Genomic DNA, 21,555 nt, shown 5'->3' with positions numbered 1-21,555 from the left:
CTCTTGCGTAAGATAATCAATTCACTCCCGTCCCTCCCTTGTAAGATAGCGTAAAAAAATTGCACAACCCCCCTACCACCCTATTTACTTACGTAATTATTGAACAGCCCCATGCAAATTAATAAGACATGGAAAATTCATGTTTAAATACATAACGATTTTAACGTAATTTCTCGTCGATTTCGTCTAGAATAATATCGAATCGGTAATATCACAATCCAATTTTCGTTTACATAGTTTATAGTGACAACTTTTCATCTGACTGTTTATTTCGATAATATAATCAATTCATATGATATTGATTTAAATTATTACCTGCAGAGTTTCTGTATCCGGTACTGTAACCAGCTTTGGTTTAGAAATAAATAAATATTTTATATCACCATCTGGCTCGTAGAAAACAACGGAACACTGCAAAATAGTTGAAAGTTAATGAAAAAACAAAGAGTTTATAAACCAATATTCGATGTTCATTTATAATCCGAATCAGATTTCAGAAATTTGAAATTAATATTGAAGAATTATTATTACCTACTACACGCAAAAGTTAGATGGCGCGAAACATGACGAATGCCCTGTCCGTTTAGCAATTGTTAAGGCAAGGCAAGGTAAACAAAATTCAATTCCCCAATCAAAACAAACTTCAAAACATAGTTCTTCAAGCCCTGCTGTACCAGCCAATTTTTCTATTCTTTGCATACCGGTTTAACGTATGCACAGGTAACAGGTAGTTCGAACATTATTTCACCAAATTTTGGTAGTTCAAAAATGACCGTTAACATGGGAAGTAAACAAAAACCGGTATAAAATAAAAAAAACATTGATTAGCCAAGCTAATATTACTACCGAAAATATTTTTTCTAATGTCAACTGCTTGGGGCCTATTACGGCAGGTAAACTTTCTTTTCTGCAACAGGCAATGTTCGATCTTAGAAACGCCATGTTGTCATTGTCATTGTTAAGTGTATAGCCCGTGCTTTCCGCTAAGTCAGCATATCTAGGGACTAACCCCCTGGTCTATACACCTATTGTAATCCTTCCCGTTGCACGTGTCGGCATGTGCGATACTCTAGACTCACATGGGTGGTCGTATCCGGGTTCTCCCCTGGGTAGGCGCAATGTCCGGCCAGGTTCTAGTACATTAACTTACTAACCCGATTCCCATTTTGTTTCATTCAAAGATGTTAAAGATAAGATAATATAATGATAAAATAGTAATGTTCAAAATATGATTGATCGTTACGAGTTTATGGTAACGATTAATAATACTTACGATAGTAATTATAATTATAGATTTCAAAGAAATATAGATAATAAATAATAATTGGCTTATCTGTTTGTGAATCCGATGCTCGATTCCTGGGTCTCTCTCTCTCTCTTTTTATTCTAACGTGTATTGGTGGGGATCGTGGAAATGCTCGTGAAAGCTGTTCTTCCTTCGGTGCGGGATGTTGTGCTTTCCCTTGGTGTCGTCTCCGTTGTTCCCTGTTATTTGTTGTCATGTGCATGTGCTCGGGTGTGTTCCACATTATGATGGGTGCGGAAACGAGAGGAAGGAAAGGAATGGAATTAAAGTGTTAGTAACGGGTAAAAAAATAAAATAAAAATTAAAAATAAAATAAAAAATTAAAATAAAATAAAATAAAATAAAAAAATATATAAAAAAATTAAAAAAAATTAAAAATAAAAAAAAATTAAAAATAAAAAAAAATTAATAAAATAAAAAAAAATTAATAAAAGAAAAAAAAACAGAAAACAAATTTAAAAAAATTAAAATAAATAAAAAAAAAAATATTAAAAAAAATTAAGAAAATAAATAAAAAGGTTGGTTAATTTGATGATCGATTTGTGAAGAAGCAGCAGAGTATCCCCAATCCAGCGGAAGAGTCCGGTGAGGCTCTCCTGGCAAACCTTTCCGTTGTCTCATCGTTTAGCGCCACCCAGGGGGGACTTGGCCCTGTACCCAATGCACTCAGTATCTCTCCATCGCCCATCTATTCGCAATTGCTTGTGATACAGTGGACGAAATATCATTATTAGAAATAGTTTGCAGACGTCTTCCAATTAGGAAGATCGACAGGTAATTGGTGGGTGTTCACCTGGCTCTCCGTAGTATGTGCTACGGAGAGGGCCGGAAGTTATGATGAGCTTCCCCCCCCTCCCCCCCGATGTTCGATCTTATGAACGCCATGTTGCAGGCAAAATCCATGTGTGAAGCAATTCAAATTGGAACAAATTTTACAATTCAAATTGTTTCTAATTTAAAATTTAGCAATGATTTTAAATGAAACAATCAAAATTTTTAATTGGAATGCTCGCTCATTGAAGGCCAATGAGAAGGAGCTTTTTAATGTTTTAACAGTAAATAATGTGCACATTGCAATTATCACTGAAACATTTTTGAAACCTAACATCACATTAAAATATGATCCCAATTACGTGGTTCATAGATATGATAGGACTCAGAGTTCCGGCGGTGGAGTTGCAATTGTTATTCATCGCCGAATCAAACATCGTGCTCTTCCCCATCTTGCGACGAAAGTTATTGAAACTTTGGAAATTGAAGTTCAAACTGAACTTGGGATTTTATTTATTGCCGCAGCATATTTACCATTCCAATGCACACGCGAGCACAAAAATTATTTTAAAGGTGATTTACAAAAACTCACCAGAAATCGTTCAAAATTTTTTATAATCGGCGATTTTAACGCTAAACATCGATCATGGAATGATTCTCAAAGTAATTCCAATGGCAAAATTTTATTCAATGGTTGTTCCTCAGGATACTATTCTATTTTGTCTCCGAATAGCCCTACATGTTTTTTTTTCTGTAAGAAATCCATCAACAATCGATTTGGTGCTAACAGATCAAAGTCATGTATGTAGTGAATTGATCACACATGCTGATTTTAATTCGGACCATCTTCCAATAACTTTTTCTTCATCACGTGAATCAGTTTTAAACCCTATGAGCTCTGTTTTTAATTATAACAAGGCTAATTGGGAAAGATACAAAACTCATATTGAAAGAAATTTCAATAATGAGCTTGATTCGCAAAACGAAGTGAATATTGATTCCGCTTTGGAAGCATTAAAATGTTCAATTGTTGATGTCAGGAATTATTCTGTTCCAAAGGCTCAAGTGAAATTTGATTCACCAATGATTGACGAAAATCTTCAACTTCTAATTCGGTTGTAAAATGTCCGCAGACGTCAATATCAACGTTCTCGTGACCCTGTGTTTAAAACAGCGTGGTATTTGGTGCCGTTTTTGCTATGGAGTTTGTGATACCCAACATTTAACCAAGAATTGATTGCTACCTTCTCGCGTGCCCGTCTGCTCGCGACTGCATTCTTTATTTTTCCTTCTCTTAAGCTATGCCACTGGCGATGACCGGCAGCATAACGCGGGGTCAGCAAAGTGCTTGATCGCATGACGGCAGTACAGTCGCTTTACGCCTACGTCGGCATATCTCGCTGAACCATCGCACATAGGAGTATTTGAGCCACAAAGCTGGCCAAAAGTCCAATTCGCTCTATTTTGGTAGTAATTGGATCTATTTACATCAAAAACGTGTTATTTTCGTATAATCAACCAATAAAACTAGAGAAAGTACAGTACAAGGTGACATCCATTAAGTACGTCACGCAAATTTTGAACAAAATTCTTTTTCACGTTTGGTCACACATTAATGACCCCTACCAGAAGAAGTACGTCACGTCATGACACACCTCTAATATAAAGTCCAATGATATGACAATTACTTTAAATTCGCTTACTGCATTTTTAGTGTCTTTTTACACATGATCTATGACAGCGTTTCTCAACCTGGGGTACGCGTACCCCTGGGGGTACTCGAAAGCCTTCAGGGGGTACGCGAAAGAAAAATCAGTAATGGCGGACAGAGCCATTTTTTTATAATACTTCATTTGTTGTCCAATCTTGCTCTTAAAAACATGATTGTAGCCATCAATCAAATCATAGTTTAATTTGAAACCAGAACTAGACTACCATTAAATGATCTACCACTACTCTCTCCCACTCTACGATAACATTCTAAGCCAGGGGGTACAATCGATATGAAAAATATCGCCAAGGGGTACGCGGACAAAAAAAGGTTGAGAACCGCTGATCTATGACAAAGTTTCAACAAGTTTCATGTAAATCTTCATTTATCAAAATGTCAATAAAATAAAAAAGAGGAACAAGGAGGAAGATTTTTCTTTCCCTATATATTAGGAAGGCTTTGACCTTTCTGTTAATAAATAAAGTTTTGACGGGACTTGCCCGGAAGGTTACTAAATCATTAAATTAATTTTACAATATTATAAATTTTTCGCGGTCGGCTTTCACTATCATTTTTTTTCGTAAACAATCTGGGATTATTTTATGCATTTAACTTTAAAATATTGCAAAACATTTTCCTTATGTTGTACATTATGTCCCGTGAGAGAAAAAAACTATTTGATAAAATTTTTCAATTTTACATGCCACCCGAACAGTAGCACGTATTTTTCAAACTGATCAATTACCTGTGGAAGAATTCTGGAATATAACCGTTTGGTGTATGTGATTAGGCACCGATGGGTTTTGGGATAGCATGAGGGTATGTTTCAACTTAAATCAATACAAAATAATGGAAATCATGTATTTTGTATTTCGGACTTTTGGCCAGCTATTTGAGTCAAATACTCCTATGTGGCATCGTTTACCCGATCGAACTACACGCCACACACCGGGCAGCTATCCGAGCCATCCACTAAACAGAAAGAGATTAAACATAGATTTACTCTTCTGAGAAATCAAAATTTTGAGTTTGAGAGTGTTCATAATCCAAATTTGAATTTTGTGAGTCCAATTGAAAATAAAGTCACACATCAATTTGATTTAATTTCTTCCCAGAATGTTTTACCTGCAGAAATAATTGAAGCTAACTTGAATGAGATTAAATCAATTATTAAAAATTTCAAAAATATGAAAGCACCTGGTGACGATGGAATCATTAACATATTAATCAAACATCTCCCTAAGAGCACAATGGATTTTTTAGTAAAAATTTTCAATTGCGGCTTCATAATTGCATATATTCCCAAATTATGGAAAAATGCAAAAATTAGTCCAATTTCAAAACCGGATAAGAATCCAGCTGAAGTTTCAAGTTATCGACCAATCAGTTTGCTTTCTCCAATAAGTAAACTGTTTGAGAGAATTATTCTTAACAGAATGATGTCACATCAACATCAACGAAAATCTATTTTTGTAAATGAACAGTTTGGATTTCGTCATGGGCATTCCACTACTCATCAATTGCTCAGAGTAACTAATATGATACGAGCTAATAAATCTGAAGGTTATTCCACTGGAGCTGCTCTTTTAGACATAGAAAAAGCAGTGTTTAGCATAAAGGTTTGATTGCGAAATTGCAAACTTTTAATTATTCAATTTTCCTAATCAAAATTTTAAAAAATTATCTTAATGATCGAACTCTGCAGGTTGTCTATCAGAATTCAAAATCTGATAGATTTACTGTCAGAGCAGGTGTACCTCAAGGTTCAGTCTTGTGTCCAGTCCTGTACAACATATTCACTTCAGATCTTCCTGATTTGCCTCCAAGATGCACAAAGTCATTGTTCTGCGATGACACAAGCATTTCCGTAAAAGGAAAAAGTCTTCGTGTCATATGCAGTCGATTGCAGAAAAGTTTAGATATTTTTCCTTCCTACTTGCAAAAGTGGAAAATCTCTCCCAATGCTTCTAAAACTCAAATGATAATTTTTCCTCATAAAACTAGGGCTCTTTCCTTAAGCTAAACAATAATCACGTTGTCATTTTAAGTTGGTCTGACAAGGTTAAGTACTTGAGACTAATTTAAGATAAAAAACTTATTTTCAAAGAGCACATTGAGAGTATACAAGCAAAGTGCATCAAACATACGAGATGTTTATATCCTCTCATTAACAGGAATTCTAAACTTTGTTTAAAGAACAAACTTTTCATTTACAAACAAATTTTTAGACCAGCAATGCTATATGATGTACCGATCTGCTGCTGTTCAACAAGAAAGAAAACGCTTCAAAGGTTTCAGAATAAAATTCTGAAAATGATTTTGAAGCGTTCTCCTTGGTTTGGTACACTCGAATTACATAGACTTACTGGTGTTGAACCATTAGAAGCTATGTCAAATAAAATTATTAACAATTTTCGACAAAAATCGTTGCAATCCTCAATTGCTACGATAAGCTCTCTTTATAGCCAATAAGTTAGCAATTAAGTTAGTTGTGAGTTTACTTCCCCTTTTTTAACAAGTAGGTTTAAATCCCTACGGATGATAAGTCCTAATTGCGAAAGCAAACAAATCCTAACAATTAAAATTACAAATTTCTAACAGTGTTGAGAAGTCACCATTTGTGATTGGACACACATACTCATTATTTACTAATATTTATCATAAATACTTAAGCTACTAACAAATCTCCCTCCCTTTAAAAAAAAAAGATGGCGCGAAACCACATCAACATTGCGCGGTAATAGCGCAACTTTAGAATAAGTTTGAAAACTGGATAACGAATGTACCTCAGTAATCTTTTGTGTAAACATACTGTTGTGAACGCCCCTCGTCAGTGAGCGCACCTTGAAACCTACATGCCGACTGATAACGACAGATCTGTCATTTGTTGCTGAATTGAGGGAAGCAGATCGAACCTAACGATAAAAAACTTCCTTTTGCTTGGAGATCGCCGAGGAGTGCGCACGCGTGAAATTATATATCTGTACGACTTTAAGCCAAACGTGTTAATTGTGCATTTGTTAACCTTGAAATCGTAGAGTAAAATTAGTTATTAAATTAAACCATTGTATTCCGAGTAAAGCGAGCCAGAAAGTTACAAAACGTAAGCTTAATTAAAACTTAATATTATATCCTATACTATATCCTGATAATTTGCAGGAAACTTTAACTTGGATAATAAACCAGTTGTAAAATTTCGGAACTCGCTTTCTTTACGTTGCAAAGGCAACATCTTAAAGTTTCGTTTTTACCCGGATCAAGTGAAGCACCTACAATGCCGCGGCTGTCGGATGCCGAAGATGATAGCATCGAACAAAGCTGCCCGCTCTGTAGGTTTCCAGACAATAGCCAGATGGTCAGCTGTGACGAGTGCCGACAGTGGTACCATTTCTCCTGTGTTGGTGTGACCGAAGCTATTGCCGACCACGACTGGAGCTGCCAGGATTGCCTACATGCCAGATTTCCTGCTTCAGTGTCGCAAGCCGTCACGCAATCACCAGAACATTTGTCTCTCGTTAATTCATTCGCACGATCAGTTGCCTCGGTTTTACCTCCAGTTCCAGAAGAACAAATCATGTCTGGTAATGAGTTCCCTATAAGCCAATCTTTTGTTTCGCCGGTCGCTCTGGCGTCAACAATTAGCGCAGAATATTCCGTAGCGGCCAATCAAAGCTTTGTGAATTCTATTCCGCATACTGTGCCTATTATGACAACTGCACCGTCGGTACCAGCACGATCGAATCTCATTTCTCAATTACCTATGGAACTGAGACTCCGCTACCTCGAAGAGGAACAAATCCTTGAGAGGAAACATCTGATGCAACGATACCGTCTACTAATAGATACGCCTACAGTGTTACATCCAAACTCGACAATCCCAGTGCCTAGATTCCCTTGTAGCTCAGAGCCGATTATTCGACCTTGCACATCTTCAGGTTCTCAACAACGGCCTCCGGTCAGTTTACCAACCGCCCCAGTGTTTTGTAACCCGCAGTCCCAATCTTCGCCGGTGTGTGACTTTCGAAATTCAAGCAGGCCGGTTGGATCCAGTGCTGGCCCACAGTGTTTTCCTTCGCTAGTGTCGTCTCGTGCAAACGTTCCATACACGCGTCCGCTTGACCCGTCGCTTGCTACTAATGTTGGGAATGAATCCACTTTACTTAATAGAAGCCAGATAGCTGCTCGTCAAGCCGTCTCAAAGGACCTCCCGGAATATAACGGCGACCCAGAACAGTGGCCGTTATTTATTGCTGCTTTCGAAAGTACGACGCGTCTCTGTGGCTATACGATAGAAGAAAATATGATGCGGCTGCAAAAATGCCTCAAGGGCAAGGCATTGGACGCAGTCAGATGTCAGTTGTTGTATCCGAGAAATCTGGAAAGTGTGTTAGCGACGCTAAAAATGCTTTTCGGTCGACCAGAGGTTATAGTTCATTCTCTTATCCAGAAGGTCCAGTTATTGCCTGCACCGAGAGCAGATAAACTCTGTACTTTAGTTGACTTCGCAATTGCCGTTAGGAATATGGTAGCAACACTTCAGAATTGCAACCTGGAAGAACACCTTTGTAACATTTCTCTCATGCAAAGTCTCGTAGACCGATTACCACCCATGATTCGGCTTAACTGGGCAACACATCGCCAAGGTTTACGCCAAGCTTCCCTTGCCGAATTTAGTGCATGGCTCTACACGCTTGCTGAGGCAGCAAGTACGGTAACTATTCCACAAGGTCAAAATGTTGCTGACAAATCTAGAAAGACGCGAAAGGAAGACGGTTTTTTGAACGCACACATTGAGTCGACTTACCAGCGAAATACATTTACGGGAGGTCCCAGTTTTAGTGGATGTTCCGTTTGTCGAGGAAAATGCGATGCGGTGGAAAATTGCAAGCAGTTTCTGGTACTCGATCATCCATCTCGATGGAATGCGCTCCGCGAACATAAGTTGTGCCGCTGCTGCCTTGGTAAGCACCAGGGCCCGTGTAAATCCGCTAAAGTATGCGGTAAAAAAGGATGTACGTTTAAGCATCATCGGTTGCTGCACAACGATGCAAAGGATAAGCACTCCTTCAATCCCACTTCCACTGAATCGGGTCGGAGGCAGCAATCTAGTGGTGACAGTAAGCATGACGCCACCGAGTATGTTTGCAACACTCACAGAAGCAACTGCAATTCGGTCCTGTTTCAGTACGTTCCGGTGACGCTTTATAATAAAGACATACATATTGATACGTTCGCCTTTCTCGATTGTGGATCATCGTTGACGCTACTAGAAGAAGGACTGGCTTCAGAGTTGTGTCTAGAGGGAGAAAAGCGTCCGCTTTGCTTACGTTGGACCGCAGACACCTGCCGTTATGAAAATTCGGCCAAGAGGGTCTCGCTTGATATTTCTAAAATAGGAAACGGTAACATAAAGCATCGACTGACTGATGTTTACACCGTGAAGGAGCTAAAGCTTCCTTTCCAGTCTCTATCGTTTGCAACGTTAGCCTCGCAGCATGCACATCTGCAAGGAATACCTGTTGAATCGTATGAAAACATTCAACCACGTATCCTTATCGGCATGAACAATATACGCGTAGTGAATCCATTGAAATGTCGTGAAGGTGCAGTACACGAGCCTGTAGCAGCCAAGACGCGATTAGGATGGATGGTGTACGGAATGTGCTCCACGGGAAATAAATCGTCTTCAAACATTGCACCACACAGTTTTCATATGTGTCATCATTCAACCGAAAATGATGCCGAATTAAATTCCATGGTTAAGGCTCACTTCGCTCTTGAAAATTTGGGAATTTACAAACCAGAAAAGATGTTACTGTCTACAGAGGATGCACGTTCAACCGAGCTTATGCGATCAGTGACAAGATTCGAGAATGGAAGGTATCGAACAGGGCTACTGTGGAAATTCGACGATATTCGATTTCCCGACAGCAGACCGATGGCACTACGCCGACATAAATGTTTGATGCAGAGGATGGGACGCGATTCAAGCTTAGCTGACACACTCAAAGCGAAGATGGGCGAATATATTCAAAAGGGTTACGTTCGCAAGCTTTCACAAATGGAACTGCAACAGTCTGGGGATCGCATATGGTACTTGCCAATTTTTCCCGTGTTCAATCCGAACAAGCCGAATAAGGTCAGGATCGTCTGGGATGCGGCGGCAGCTGTGGCAGGAGTCTCACTCAATGCCGTTCTCATGAAAGGGCCCGATCTTCTAACAGCATTACCGGTTGTATTGTACAGATTTCGGGAGCGACCGATTGCAGTGTCTGGAGATATCGCTGAGATGTTTTTACGTGTAGCGATGAATGAACGAGATCAACACTGCCAGCGAATTATCTGGTGCGATGAGGAGGATATGCCTGCCGAATACGTGGTAACGGTAATGACGTTTGGCGCCAAATGCTCACCGAGCTGCGCCCAATTTATAATCAACGAGAATGCGGCACGTTTTGCAGAACGCCTTCCCAAAGCAGTTGAAGTCATCAAGAACGGTCATTACGTTGACGATATGTTAGTCAGCGTCGACACAAAAGAAGAGGCAATAAAGCTAGCGAAGGATATCCAGTACATCCACCTACAGGGCGGCTTCACAATGAGAAACTGGATCTCAAATTCAACATCCGTCATGCAAGCACTGGGTGAAACTGGAAAGGTCGAGAAAAGCCTGAGTATAAACGATGAAACGGTACTTGAAAAAGTCCTCGGAATGTGGTGGGACACTAAGACGGATACATTTCGCTTCAAGCTCTCCACTGAGCGTAATCGAAACATTTTGTCTGCTAGCAAAAACCCCACCAAACGCGATGTACTGCGCGTGCTAATGTCAGTCTACGACCCCCTCGGACTGATAGCACACTACATGATTTATCTGAAACTGCTGTTCCAGGAAATATGGAGGGCGGGAACTTCATGGGATGACGAGATTGACGACAAACAGTTAGTAAAGTGGCGGAATTGGCTGCAGCTTTTGGTGAAGGTTGAATCCGTGCGAATTCCTCGTTGCTACCATGTATCTCCTTCGGTTAATGAGCAACGTACAATCGAGTTGCATACGTTTGTGGATGCCAGCGAACTCGGTTACGCAGCAGTTTGTTATTTGCGGTTCGTTGAGGGAGATAAAATTTGTTGTTCGTTAGTCGGTTCGAAATGCAGAGTAGCACCTATTAAATTTGTATCCATCCCTCGGCTTGAACTCGAAGCGGCGAAAATTGGTGCCCGTTTAGCAAAAACCGTTATGGATGGACATACGATTAAGATTGATAGACGGTTTTTTTGGACAGATGCTCGTGACGTAATGTGCTGGCTAAAGTCAGATCACCGAAAATATTCCCAGTTCGTTGCCTTTCGTGTTGGGGAGATTCTAGAAATCACAGATGTTGAAGAGTGGAAATGGATTCGTGGGAAACTAAATGTTGCCGATGAAGGCACAAAATGGGATGGCCTACCAAGCTTTGAAATTAACTGCCGATGGTTTGCGGGACCCCCTTTCTTATCGAAACCGAGATCGGAATGGCCAGAGGCATCGATCAACGAAGACACAAACGAAGAGCTCAGACCAAGCGTGCTGCATCATCACGTCCAGGTGCCCGGAGGAATCTTGTGTCCACAGAACTACTCCGATTGGGTCCGTTTACAACGACTTACCGCTCTGACGCAACGTTTCCCTGCCAATATCAAACGAAAACGGAAAGGTGAGTTCTTGCCGCGAGGACCGCTAACAAGCCAAGAACTGCTTGCAGCGAGTAATTTTCTATATAAGCGCGCTCAATGGGAATGCTACCAAGAGGAAATGTCTTTGCTTTCTGCGGGTAAGCTAAATTTTCCGAAAACCAGCTACTTACGAAAACTTAGCCCGTTTCTCGACGACGCTGGAGTAATGCGTATACAAGGCCGCATTGATATTTGTGATTTTGCTGACGAGAAAACACAATTTCCGATTGTGCTACCGAGACGTCATCCTCTTACAAAACTAGTGCTTCAAGATCTCCATGAGAGGTATCACCATCAATGCAATGAAACACTCGTAAATGAGGCTCGGAGGAAATTCGAAATTCCAAGAGTGCGTGTGGAATGCGATAGAGTTCGTAGAGAGTGTATCCGTTGTAAAATCCGTCGTGCTAAACCTGACCCTCCCAAAATGGCAAACCTACCGAAAGAGCGGTTAGCGGCCTTTGTTAGGCCGTTTTCTTACATAGGGGTAGACTATTTCGGCCCGTACCAAGTCGTCATTGGGCGACGTACTGAGAAGCGTTACGGTGTACTGGTTACTTGCTTAACGACACGGGGAATTTACATCGAGATAGCCCATACCCTCTCCACAGATTCGTGCATAATGGCTCTCCGTAACTGTTTTTCTAGACGAGGAACACCACTGAAAATAATAAGCGATCGAGGTACCAATTTGGTGGGAGCGTCGAAGGAGCTCAAAACAGCTTTGGCACAAGTCGACAGCGACAAAGTTGTTCGCGAGTTCACTACAACGTCTACTTCATGGATCTTCAACCCCCCGGCATCCCCGCATATGGGCGGCATATGGGAGAGGATGATACAGACGGTTAAAAAGATCCTAGAAGAAATTAAAGCGAAACGCTTGCTATCCGATGAAGTTCTTAGGAACCTTATGGCAGAAATCGAGAACATCGTGAATAGCAGACCCTTGACCCATGTTCCCGTTGACGGTGAATCGTCTCCCGCTCTAACACCGAACCATTTTTTGGTTGGATCTTCGAACGGTTCTAAACCTTTGGTGCCGTACGACGATAGCGGTTTGGCTTTGCAGCACTCGTGGAAAACATCGCAAATACTGGCAAACTATTTTTGGAAGCGCTGGGTGCACGAATATACTCCCATAATTACACGCCGGGGAAAGTGGTTTAGCGCGGTAAAACCTATTGCTGTTGGAGACATTGTCATCGTCGTCGACCCCAACTTCCCGAGGAACTGCTGGCCCAAAGGAAGGATTGTCGCAGTGAAGGTTTCGAAAGACGGTCAAGTACGCTCTGCAACGGTTCAGACCGCGGCTGGGATCTACGAGAGACCTGCGGTGAAATTGGCGGTGCTGGACATCGGGGCAAACAGGAGTATGCTGGACCAGGGTCCAACTACTGGGGGGGACTGTTGTGAACGCCCCTCGTCAGTGAGCGCACCTTGAAACCTACATGCCGACTGATAACGACAGATCTGTCATTTGTTGCTGAATTGAGGGAAGCAGATCGAACCTAACGATAAAAAACTTCCTTTTGCTTGGAGATCGCCGAGGAGTGCGCACGCGTGAAATTATATATCTGTACGACTTTAAGCCAAACGTGTTAATTGTGCATTTGTTAACCTTGAAATCGTAGAGTAAAATTAGTTATTAAATTAAACCATTGTATTCCGAGTAAAGCGAGCCAGAAAGTTACAAAACGTAAGCTTAATTAAAACTTAATATTATATCCTATACTATATCCTGATAATTTGCAGGAAACTTTAACTTGGATAATAAACCAGTTGTAAAATTTCGGAACTCGCTTTCTTTACGTTGCAAAGGCAACACATACAATCACAAGAAAGGTATTTTGGTTGACAAAAATATATAAAATAACAAAATATCGTTTTACATGCATAAGATTTGAAAAAAAAAATTAATCTACATCGAGCCTGTTTGCTGTATTCATTGGATAAGACATTACGTAATGTATTTCGCATAATGTCACATCAAAAAAGGAATTATTGTTCAGGCGCGAACTCTTGCGTGTAGTTTACATTAATAAATTGAAACAATAATTTTAAAATGATAAATGATTATATGACAATGGTTGAAACAAATCCTTGAAAATACTTACTAGTTTACCTTCAATTGCAAGTTCAGGAAATTCAATCATCAAATATAGGAAATTCGAGTTACGTTTTTCTCTTTCGTTGATAAGTTCGACTTCTCTGAATGTTAATCGATCTAACCAATCTATCTAAAATAGATAGCGGTTATAAGAAATACGATTTACATTTTTCTATGACTTACCTTTTCAATTTGTCCATTTCTATGTTGTTTTGCTAATTTAGATAGTCTTTGCATTTGATTGTTTTGGAAATCATTACATTTGCCCGGTGTATTTGATAAAATACGACCATCGCCACGCATCCCAGGCCAAATTTTCAAATCGTACAGACCCTGAAAAAAACATTTATCAAATTTTCCTAAATTGAGAATAGGCAATGTTTCCATTTGATTCTACTATAAAAAATTTGATGCTTGAATAATCCGCAGATATGTATTTCAGTTATGACTTATAACCAACACAAATATACCTTCATATTTTTGTACATCCAGCATGAGCGTCAGAAAAATTAAATAATTATAAAGCCAGCAACGGCAAATGTTTCAAAAATTGTTGTTGTTGAAACAACGGCAAAAAGTATGCGAAACACAATGTTGAACAGAAACAAAACAAAACAAAACAGATGCCAAATATGATTAATGTTATTAAAAATTCAAGTCAGTTCGCCTCGAGCTGTCCGAAAGGTCAGTCGCGTATTCGGTTGCTCAGTCTTTGACTACCTATAGCTTTAAAAATTGTGGCTTGTGACAGTGCGTCTTTCAAAGACTCCCTGAAGGTTAGTACACATCAGTCTTTTGTTAAAGTACCCATTAGTCATCACATTCCTTCGAATAATTCATCTAATCTTTTTGCTGCCAAAGAATGAATTTTATCATTATATTATTCATACATTTCAATAAATGAATTTCAATGAATCTATGCTTGTTGGTGGAGAGTAACAAACGACTTACAAAAAAGGCGTATTTTGATAAAAAAAATCTAGTTTGTCAAACTTTTTTTAAAAATACTTCAAAAACGGATGCGTTTAGAAAGTCAGTCGCCAAGAACTTTATGATTTTTAATAACTATTAGAATGTGCATCCTAGAAACATGATTATTCTAAAAAAAATTGGGATTTAAAAAATATTGAATCTTAGCTTTTAGGCAAAAATTTGTTTACAGTAACCTCCATCCAAAACTATTCACCAATCCTTTCGGAATAATGTTATGTTTCAACAAGAAATAAATTCCAAAGGAAAATTCAACTCGTTTTTGCATTTATTAAAAGTGTTTATTTTCTTTAAAAAATGGCAAAATCCAATATAGGGAAGTAGGATAGGACCGGAACCTTCGAAGTCCGATTTTATTTCGGAATGGAGCTATCTGGATCGGGTAATGCTTTTAAAATTCGTAAAAATCCGATAAAAAAATCAGGTTTCCTTAGGATAAAACACCATGCCGGAGACAACGAGATTGCGGGTTCAAGTCTCGTATGGATGCGGTTTATTTTCTAAAATTGCATTCATTTTGCTATGCTCATAATCGGAACCAAAATTACTTCTGCTACTGTACGAAAATGTGGAGAATATTTAATGAAATTTTTAGGTTATCAATCCCAACTCTGTTAGTTTAAGCATTTTTCACATTCAGTTCCTCGCGAAAATGTGAAAAATTCATGTAGTAGTAGTTACATGCCTCTATCGTTGCCATTTTGGCGAAGGTGGGCACCATTCCGCTAATTCGCTAACCGCTAATTAGCGACGCTAATATTTCGTTAGCGGTTTAGCGATTTCGCAATTTTTTTGAGCTGGTAAGCGAAACTGTTTTTTTTTTATTCTCGCTTATTTCCCGTCGGTCTAGTTCCGCCACTGTTGTGGCCAATCACCGACGCCCAGGGAGGCGACTCCACACCCAGGACCCTAACTCACGACCCGTTTATTAACGGACCGGCGCCAACGGCTTTACTTCCTCATGCGATGGAAGGCGTGATCCCAGAGATTTTTCGCCTCAGAAAATCTCCCGGTGTCGGCTAGGATTGAATCTAGACCAGTTGGGTTGTTTATGAGTGGATCACGCCACCTCACAACCATCGACACCTATGTCGGCGGTGGGATTCAAACCCAGGCGTCGAGCGTGGTTGGCGGAGACGTTACCAACCACACTAGGCCCCCGCTCAAAGCGAAACTGTTAGCGTCGCTAAAATTTTGGTCTACGAAACGCTAATCGCTAAATTTTGTAGAGAAGCGACAATAAAACTATTTAGAAAAACTATGAATTGCTGATGGCGTATGTAAATTGCTTCGAAAGATGAACATACTTTACTGCGAAAGTTACTTTTGGAACGTTTGTTTCATTCAAACAACGTTCAATTGTTTTAAGTGTCTAGAGTTCCTCTCTTTATGACACAAGTGCAAGACAATCTTTTTACCCTAGAATGGAGTTCTAGTTATCGTACAAGCCACAGGAGCATTTTGAAGAACAAGCTCAAGGTCTAGATTGAATTTTCGTCACACCAAGAACTTTTGAAGAACCACCGCAAATATGTTTGTACTCTAAATCTGATTACTATATCTATTTGATTTATAAAGAAATTTCTTTGTGTAGGAATATGCAAATAGCAATAAGAGTTTTTGCAATTCAATAAACATCAAAACATGGTTTCACATATCATAAACTCTATTTAAAAAAGGATACGGCACGTTTTGTAACAAAAACAGTTCCCTTTTGTTCTGGCAACAAAAACACCAGCAACATGCCGTGCTGTCTGCTGATGAACTAAACCAACCTGTTGGATGTGTTGGATAAATTTAAGTTTTATTCATCCCGTATCCTCAATTAACTGTGAGTGTTCAAAGTGTATGAGTTATTTGCTTTCGCTAGTACGACGGAGCTAAGGTTATTTGAGGGAGAACAAATGAATATTCCTGGGCTAGTAGCGAGTCACTTTTTATTGACTTTGTCACTATTTCGAGCCTAGTCACTAAAAAGTCACTATTTACGCTAAAAAGTCACTAAAGTCACTATTTTACGACAAAATGGTCACTAAAGTAACTTTTTTGCTTTAAATGTATAAATTAACTATTGTTGTATTGCAACATACCTAAGAGAGCTTGCTCCTCATTTACTTATTATTTGGACAGTTCGGTTTGTAAGGCATTTTTGTTAACTTTTCCATCATAGAAGTTTCATGCCAGGCAATGTTTTCAAATTTCGCATCGAAGTGAACAGTGCAGAATAGTTACGAACGAATTGTCTAAGAGCTGCAAAGGAATGTAAAGGTTTATTCTACAAGCTACTCGTGTGTTAAACCAGTGTTGTGCGTGAAATTACGTTTGTAGTTTGATTTGCTAGTCTCAAATCAACTGTTCCTCCTGGTTGAAGTTGATTCAAAAATTTCGAGCTTATATTGTGCATAGTCGTGTTGAGGTCTCAATTCGTAGGATTTTGCTTTCAATCATCCGAACCTACCGGTGTTTACCAGATACCATTTCGAAATTCCATAATGATAACCCGTTCTACGCATATTTGTCCCATGTTCCAGATCAAACAAACGAGTGTTTAGTGGGACGAATTTGATTAGAAAATGTCAAGTGGGTTAAATATGGGTGGAAAATCATTGATGGGACAAACAGGCTTAGTATTACTTTACGAACTAATTTCATTTTTTTTTGTCATATTGACTTACATTTTAAGTTTAGTAAAGCGGGCAATGTATGTAGTTTCGCATGAATGCGAAGATGAACGGGAATAGAAGGTGTGACTAGAATTAGAAAAATTTTTTTCTAATTCTAGTCACAACTTCTATTCCCGTTCATCTTCGCATTCCCGCGAAACTACATACATTGCCCGCTTTACTAAACTTAGAAAGGCTTAGTATTGTTTTTGCAGATTTTCGGAACGAACAATGCTATTTTTGAAATATTTTGAAAAACCCCTCCCTCAGTTAGCTTAACCAACTTCAAACGCTTTTTTCGAAGCTGTCACTGGCGGCACGGATTCCCAGATTTTCTGGATAATCGCTTTAACCGCTTTACAAGTTGGAGATTTTGTAAAAAAAAAAAAAGTTTATTGAACTGAGATCAGGTGAACTTAACGGCAATTTATTTCTATTCAAAAAGTCCCTCGAATTGTCCCTATACCAACCATGAGTCAAGTTCGCAGTATGCGCTGATGCACCGTCTTGCTAGAACATATAGTAATTAGCTCTGAAGAGTTTTCGAAGACACGGGATAACGTTTTTTTCCAAAACCACCGTTTTATAATAAACAGCAATAAATTCGGCGTCCTTGTAAATGAAAATCAAAGGAAGTTTACTCGCTTGCCAATTGCTCCCGAGACCATCGCTAAAGCTGTACTCTGTAATAGAGGAACACTCCTTTAGAACTCTGAAATGTTGTCTCTTGTTGCTGCCCACATTCGATTGTTTTGTGTAACCAGTCACACTCCAGGCCAAATAGTTTCTCATCAGAAACAATAAACTCGCGAACAGCGAGTTGTGAAAGTATCATTTTCACTCTATCGAGCCTCTTTTTCTAAAAAAATCGGCCAAAATATTGTAGACCGATTCAATAGATATACAGTAAAATTCTTTTTTACACGATTCTACGTACCGTGCAAAAAAAATCGTGTAAAATAAAACCGCGTTATTTGGAAAAACGTCGTAAAAAAAAAATCTTGTAAAACAAAAACCGTGTAAAAATGAAACTGCGTAAAAAACAGCCTATAGTTTGTCACCGTTACTGCTAGTTACTGTAACAATTTTAAGCGAAGACGAAAAATCGTGCAAAAAAAAACCGTGTAAAAAAAATCGCGTTATTTGGGAAAACGACGTAAAAAAATCGTGTTATTTGGAAAATCGTCGTAAAAAAAGAATCGTGTAAAATAAAACCGTGTAAAAAAAACGTGTAAAAAAAAGACTTTACTGTACTCAGATGGGTGGGAATTACAAACTGAACGTTATCATTTCGCCGGACACGCTTCTTCATAACAGTCACAATTTTACGACTTGCGGCATCCTTGCAGATCGTGAGAATGTTTCCTTGTATTTTCGATGGTTTAATGAACGAAATCTCGCTTAGCTTCACATGATTTGAGACATTTGAATATTGTGCAAGGGCAGTCACTGACCAAAAATCGTTTTACTACGACTTTTCGGATTTGTTACATCGCACATCAAGAACTAAATACAACTGACAGACCACCAACACACCAATGCGTATTCGAGAGTGCATACAATCGTTCACGTACTTTCATTAACACTTATAACTCGAAAACTTGTATTCGAATATATTGAACAAGGTCTTATTACAACCATTTCAATGTGAAATTATGATACAGATTTCAGTTAGACTTTTTTTTTTTGGTCTATTTATGGTTCAACAATAAATTTCAAATCCCTCTTTTGTACATTTTTGGTCACTATTTGGTCACTATCTGGTCTCTAATTGGTCACTATTTTAATGAAAAAAAGTCACTAAAGTCACTATTATTTTGCTCCAGGTTCGCTACTAGCCCTGATAGGGTAACAGGGGTATTTTGGCCAGCTTTGGGAAGTGTTCGCACAGTTCATTAAAAACAAACCAAATTTTTCAACATAAATACCTACTCTATTATACTATTGTTAAAAGCTAAGTGTCTATTTTGATATACACCGTTCAATAATGCAATATATTGAAAAATATCCTAGAAATATCAAAATTCCCACGAAGTACTGAAAACATATTTTGGCCCACCAAATTTTAATTTGGCCCACCCATATATCTACAGACGTGTATGGAAATAGTTCGGACTAATTATATTTAAGATCATCATCGGTATTTTTAGAGCAAAAATAGTGGGTTTTAGGAGAACATCCTTATGCTGTGAACTTTTGTAAATTTCAGGCATCTAAAAATGAAGGTAGGCCGCGATCAAGATTGGCCAGCTGGTTCCTGCTTTGAAATCATCACATTATTTGGTGATTTTCGGTAATTTTACACTTAAAGAATTGTTAAACATATATACAAGTGTTCTATTGCAATGTGCTGAGTTCGAAAAGTGTGAATTTCAACAAAAAAAAGTGAATTAAATTGTGAAAATTGAATATTATTGCGTTGCTGTCTAGATTCGCCGAAGTGTTTATTTTTTCTTGTTTTTTTTTCTATCGCTGTCTTGGCGACGGTTTTTTTTAAGGGGGGGATTTGTCAGTAGCTTAAGTATTTATGATGAATATTAGTAAATAATGAGTATGTGTGTCCAATCACAAATGGTGACTTCTCAACACTGTTAGAAATTTGTAATTTTAATTGTTAGGATTTGTTTGCTTTCGCAATTAGGACTTGTCTTCGTAGGGATTTAAACCTACTTGTCAGAAAAGGGGAAGTAAACTTACAACTAACTTAATTGCTAACTTATTGGCTATAAAGAGAGCTTATCGTAGCAATTGAGGATTGCAACGATTTTTGTCGAAAATTGTTAATAATTTTATTTGACATAGTTTCTAATGGTTCAACACCAGTAAGTCTATGTAATTCGAGTGTACCAAACCAAGGAGGACGCTTCAAAATCATTTTTAGAATTTTATTCTGAATCCTTCGGAGCGTTTTCGTCCTTGTTGTACAGAAACTTGACCAGATCGGTACAGCATACAGCATTGCTTGTCTAAAAATTTGTTTGTAAATGAAAAGTTTGTTCTTTAAACAAAGTTTAGAATTCCTGGTAATGAGAGGATATAAACATCTCGTATATTTGATGCACTTGGCTTGTATACTCTCAATGTGCTCTTTGAAAATAAGTTTTTTATCGTAAATTAGTCCCAAGTACTTAACCTTGTCAGACCAACTTAAAATAACCCCATTCATCTTGACAACGTGATTATTGTTTGGCTTGAGGAAAGAAGCCCTAGGCTTATGCGGAAAAATTATCATTTGAGTTTTAGAAGCATTGGGAGAGATTTTCCACTTTTGCAAGTAGGAGGAAAAAATATCTAAACTTTTCTGTAATCGACTGCAGAACCTTGAGGCACACCTGTTCTGACAGGAAATCTATCAGATTTTGAATTCTGATAGACAACCTGCAGAGTTAGATCAGTAAGATAATTTTTCAAAATTTTGATTAGGAAAATTGGAAAATTAAAAGTTTGCAATTTCGCAATCAAACCTTTATGCCAAACACTGTCGAATGCTTTCTCTTTGTCTAAAAGAGCAGCTCCAGCTGAATATCCTTCAGATTTGTTAGCTCGTATCATATTAGTAACTCTGAGTAATTGATGAGTAGTGGAATGCCCATGGCGAAATCCAAACTGTTCATCTGCAAGAATTGAATTTTCGTTAATGTGTGACATCATTCTGTTAAGAATAATTCTCTCAAACAGTTTACTTATTGAAGAAAGCAAACTGATTGGTCGATAACTTGAAACTTCAGCTGGGTTCTTATCCGGTTTTAAAATTGGAGTAATTTTTGAATTTTTTCATAATTTAGGAAAAAATGCAATTTTGCAGCAGCAATTGAAAATTTTCACTAAAAATTCCATTGTGCTCTCAGGGAGATGTTTGATTAGTATATTAAAGATTCCATCGTCACCAGGTGCTTTCATATTTTTGAAATTTTTAATAATTGATTTAGTCTCATTCAAGTTAGTTTCAATTATTTCTGCAGGTAAAAAATTCTGGGAAGAAATTAAATCAAATTGACGTGTGACTTCATTTTCAATTGGACTCACAAAATTCAAATTTGAGTTATGAACACTCTCAAACTGCTGAGCAAGTCTTTGAGCCTTTTGTTCATTGGATACAAGAAAACGTTCACCATCTTCTAAAACTGGAATAGGCTTTGAAGGTTTCTTAAGAATCTTCGACAGCTTCCAAAAAGGTTTTGAATATGGTTTCAATTTTTCAACTTTAGTTTCAAAATTTTGATTTCTCAGAAGAGTAAATCTATGTTTAATATCTTTCTGTAAATCTTTATAAATAGTTTTAAAAACAGGG

At 38.3% G+C, this 21,555-nt stretch overlaps 1 protein-coding gene and 1 long non-coding RNA gene across 2 annotated transcripts in view; both read right to left on the bottom strand.

The window, feature by feature from the left end:
* LOC129720169 (putative uncharacterized protein DDB_G0286901) overlaps nucleotides 1-21,555 on the bottom strand; it is a gene marked incomplete at its 3' end in the record, with an annotated part of 131,694 nt that overhangs the window by 16,478 nt on the left and 93,661 nt on the right. Inside the window, exons 5-7 of the mRNA XM_055671605.1 lie at nucleotides 13,795-13,944; nucleotides 13,619-13,741; nucleotides 316-411 (exon numbers count right to left, since the gene is read on the bottom strand). Of these exons, the coding sequence (XP_055527580.1) occupies nucleotides 316-411; nucleotides 13,619-13,741; nucleotides 13,795-13,944 (369 nt within the window). The remainder of the gene's footprint in view (nucleotides 1-315; nucleotides 412-13,618; nucleotides 13,742-13,794; nucleotides 13,945-21,555) is intronic.
* LOC129723762 (uncharacterized) lies at nucleotides 7,864-10,479 on the bottom strand. Its single transcript, XR_008727814.1, has 3 exons — nucleotides 8,593-10,479; nucleotides 8,393-8,536; nucleotides 7,864-8,337 (listed from the first exon to the last, which is right to left on the bottom strand). It is a non-coding gene; the product is annotated as an uncharacterized LOC129723762 (long non-coding RNA).

The sequence above is a fragment of the Wyeomyia smithii genome, chromosome 2, assembly GCF_029784165.1.
Source record: "Wyeomyia smithii strain HCP4-BCI-WySm-NY-G18 chromosome 2, ASM2978416v1, whole genome shotgun sequence".
Classification (NCBI taxonomy): domain Eukaryota; kingdom Metazoa; phylum Arthropoda; class Insecta; order Diptera; family Culicidae; genus Wyeomyia; species Wyeomyia smithii.
Note: the sequence above shows the minus strand (reverse complement) of the source record. Positions and strands in the feature narration are given on the sequence as shown.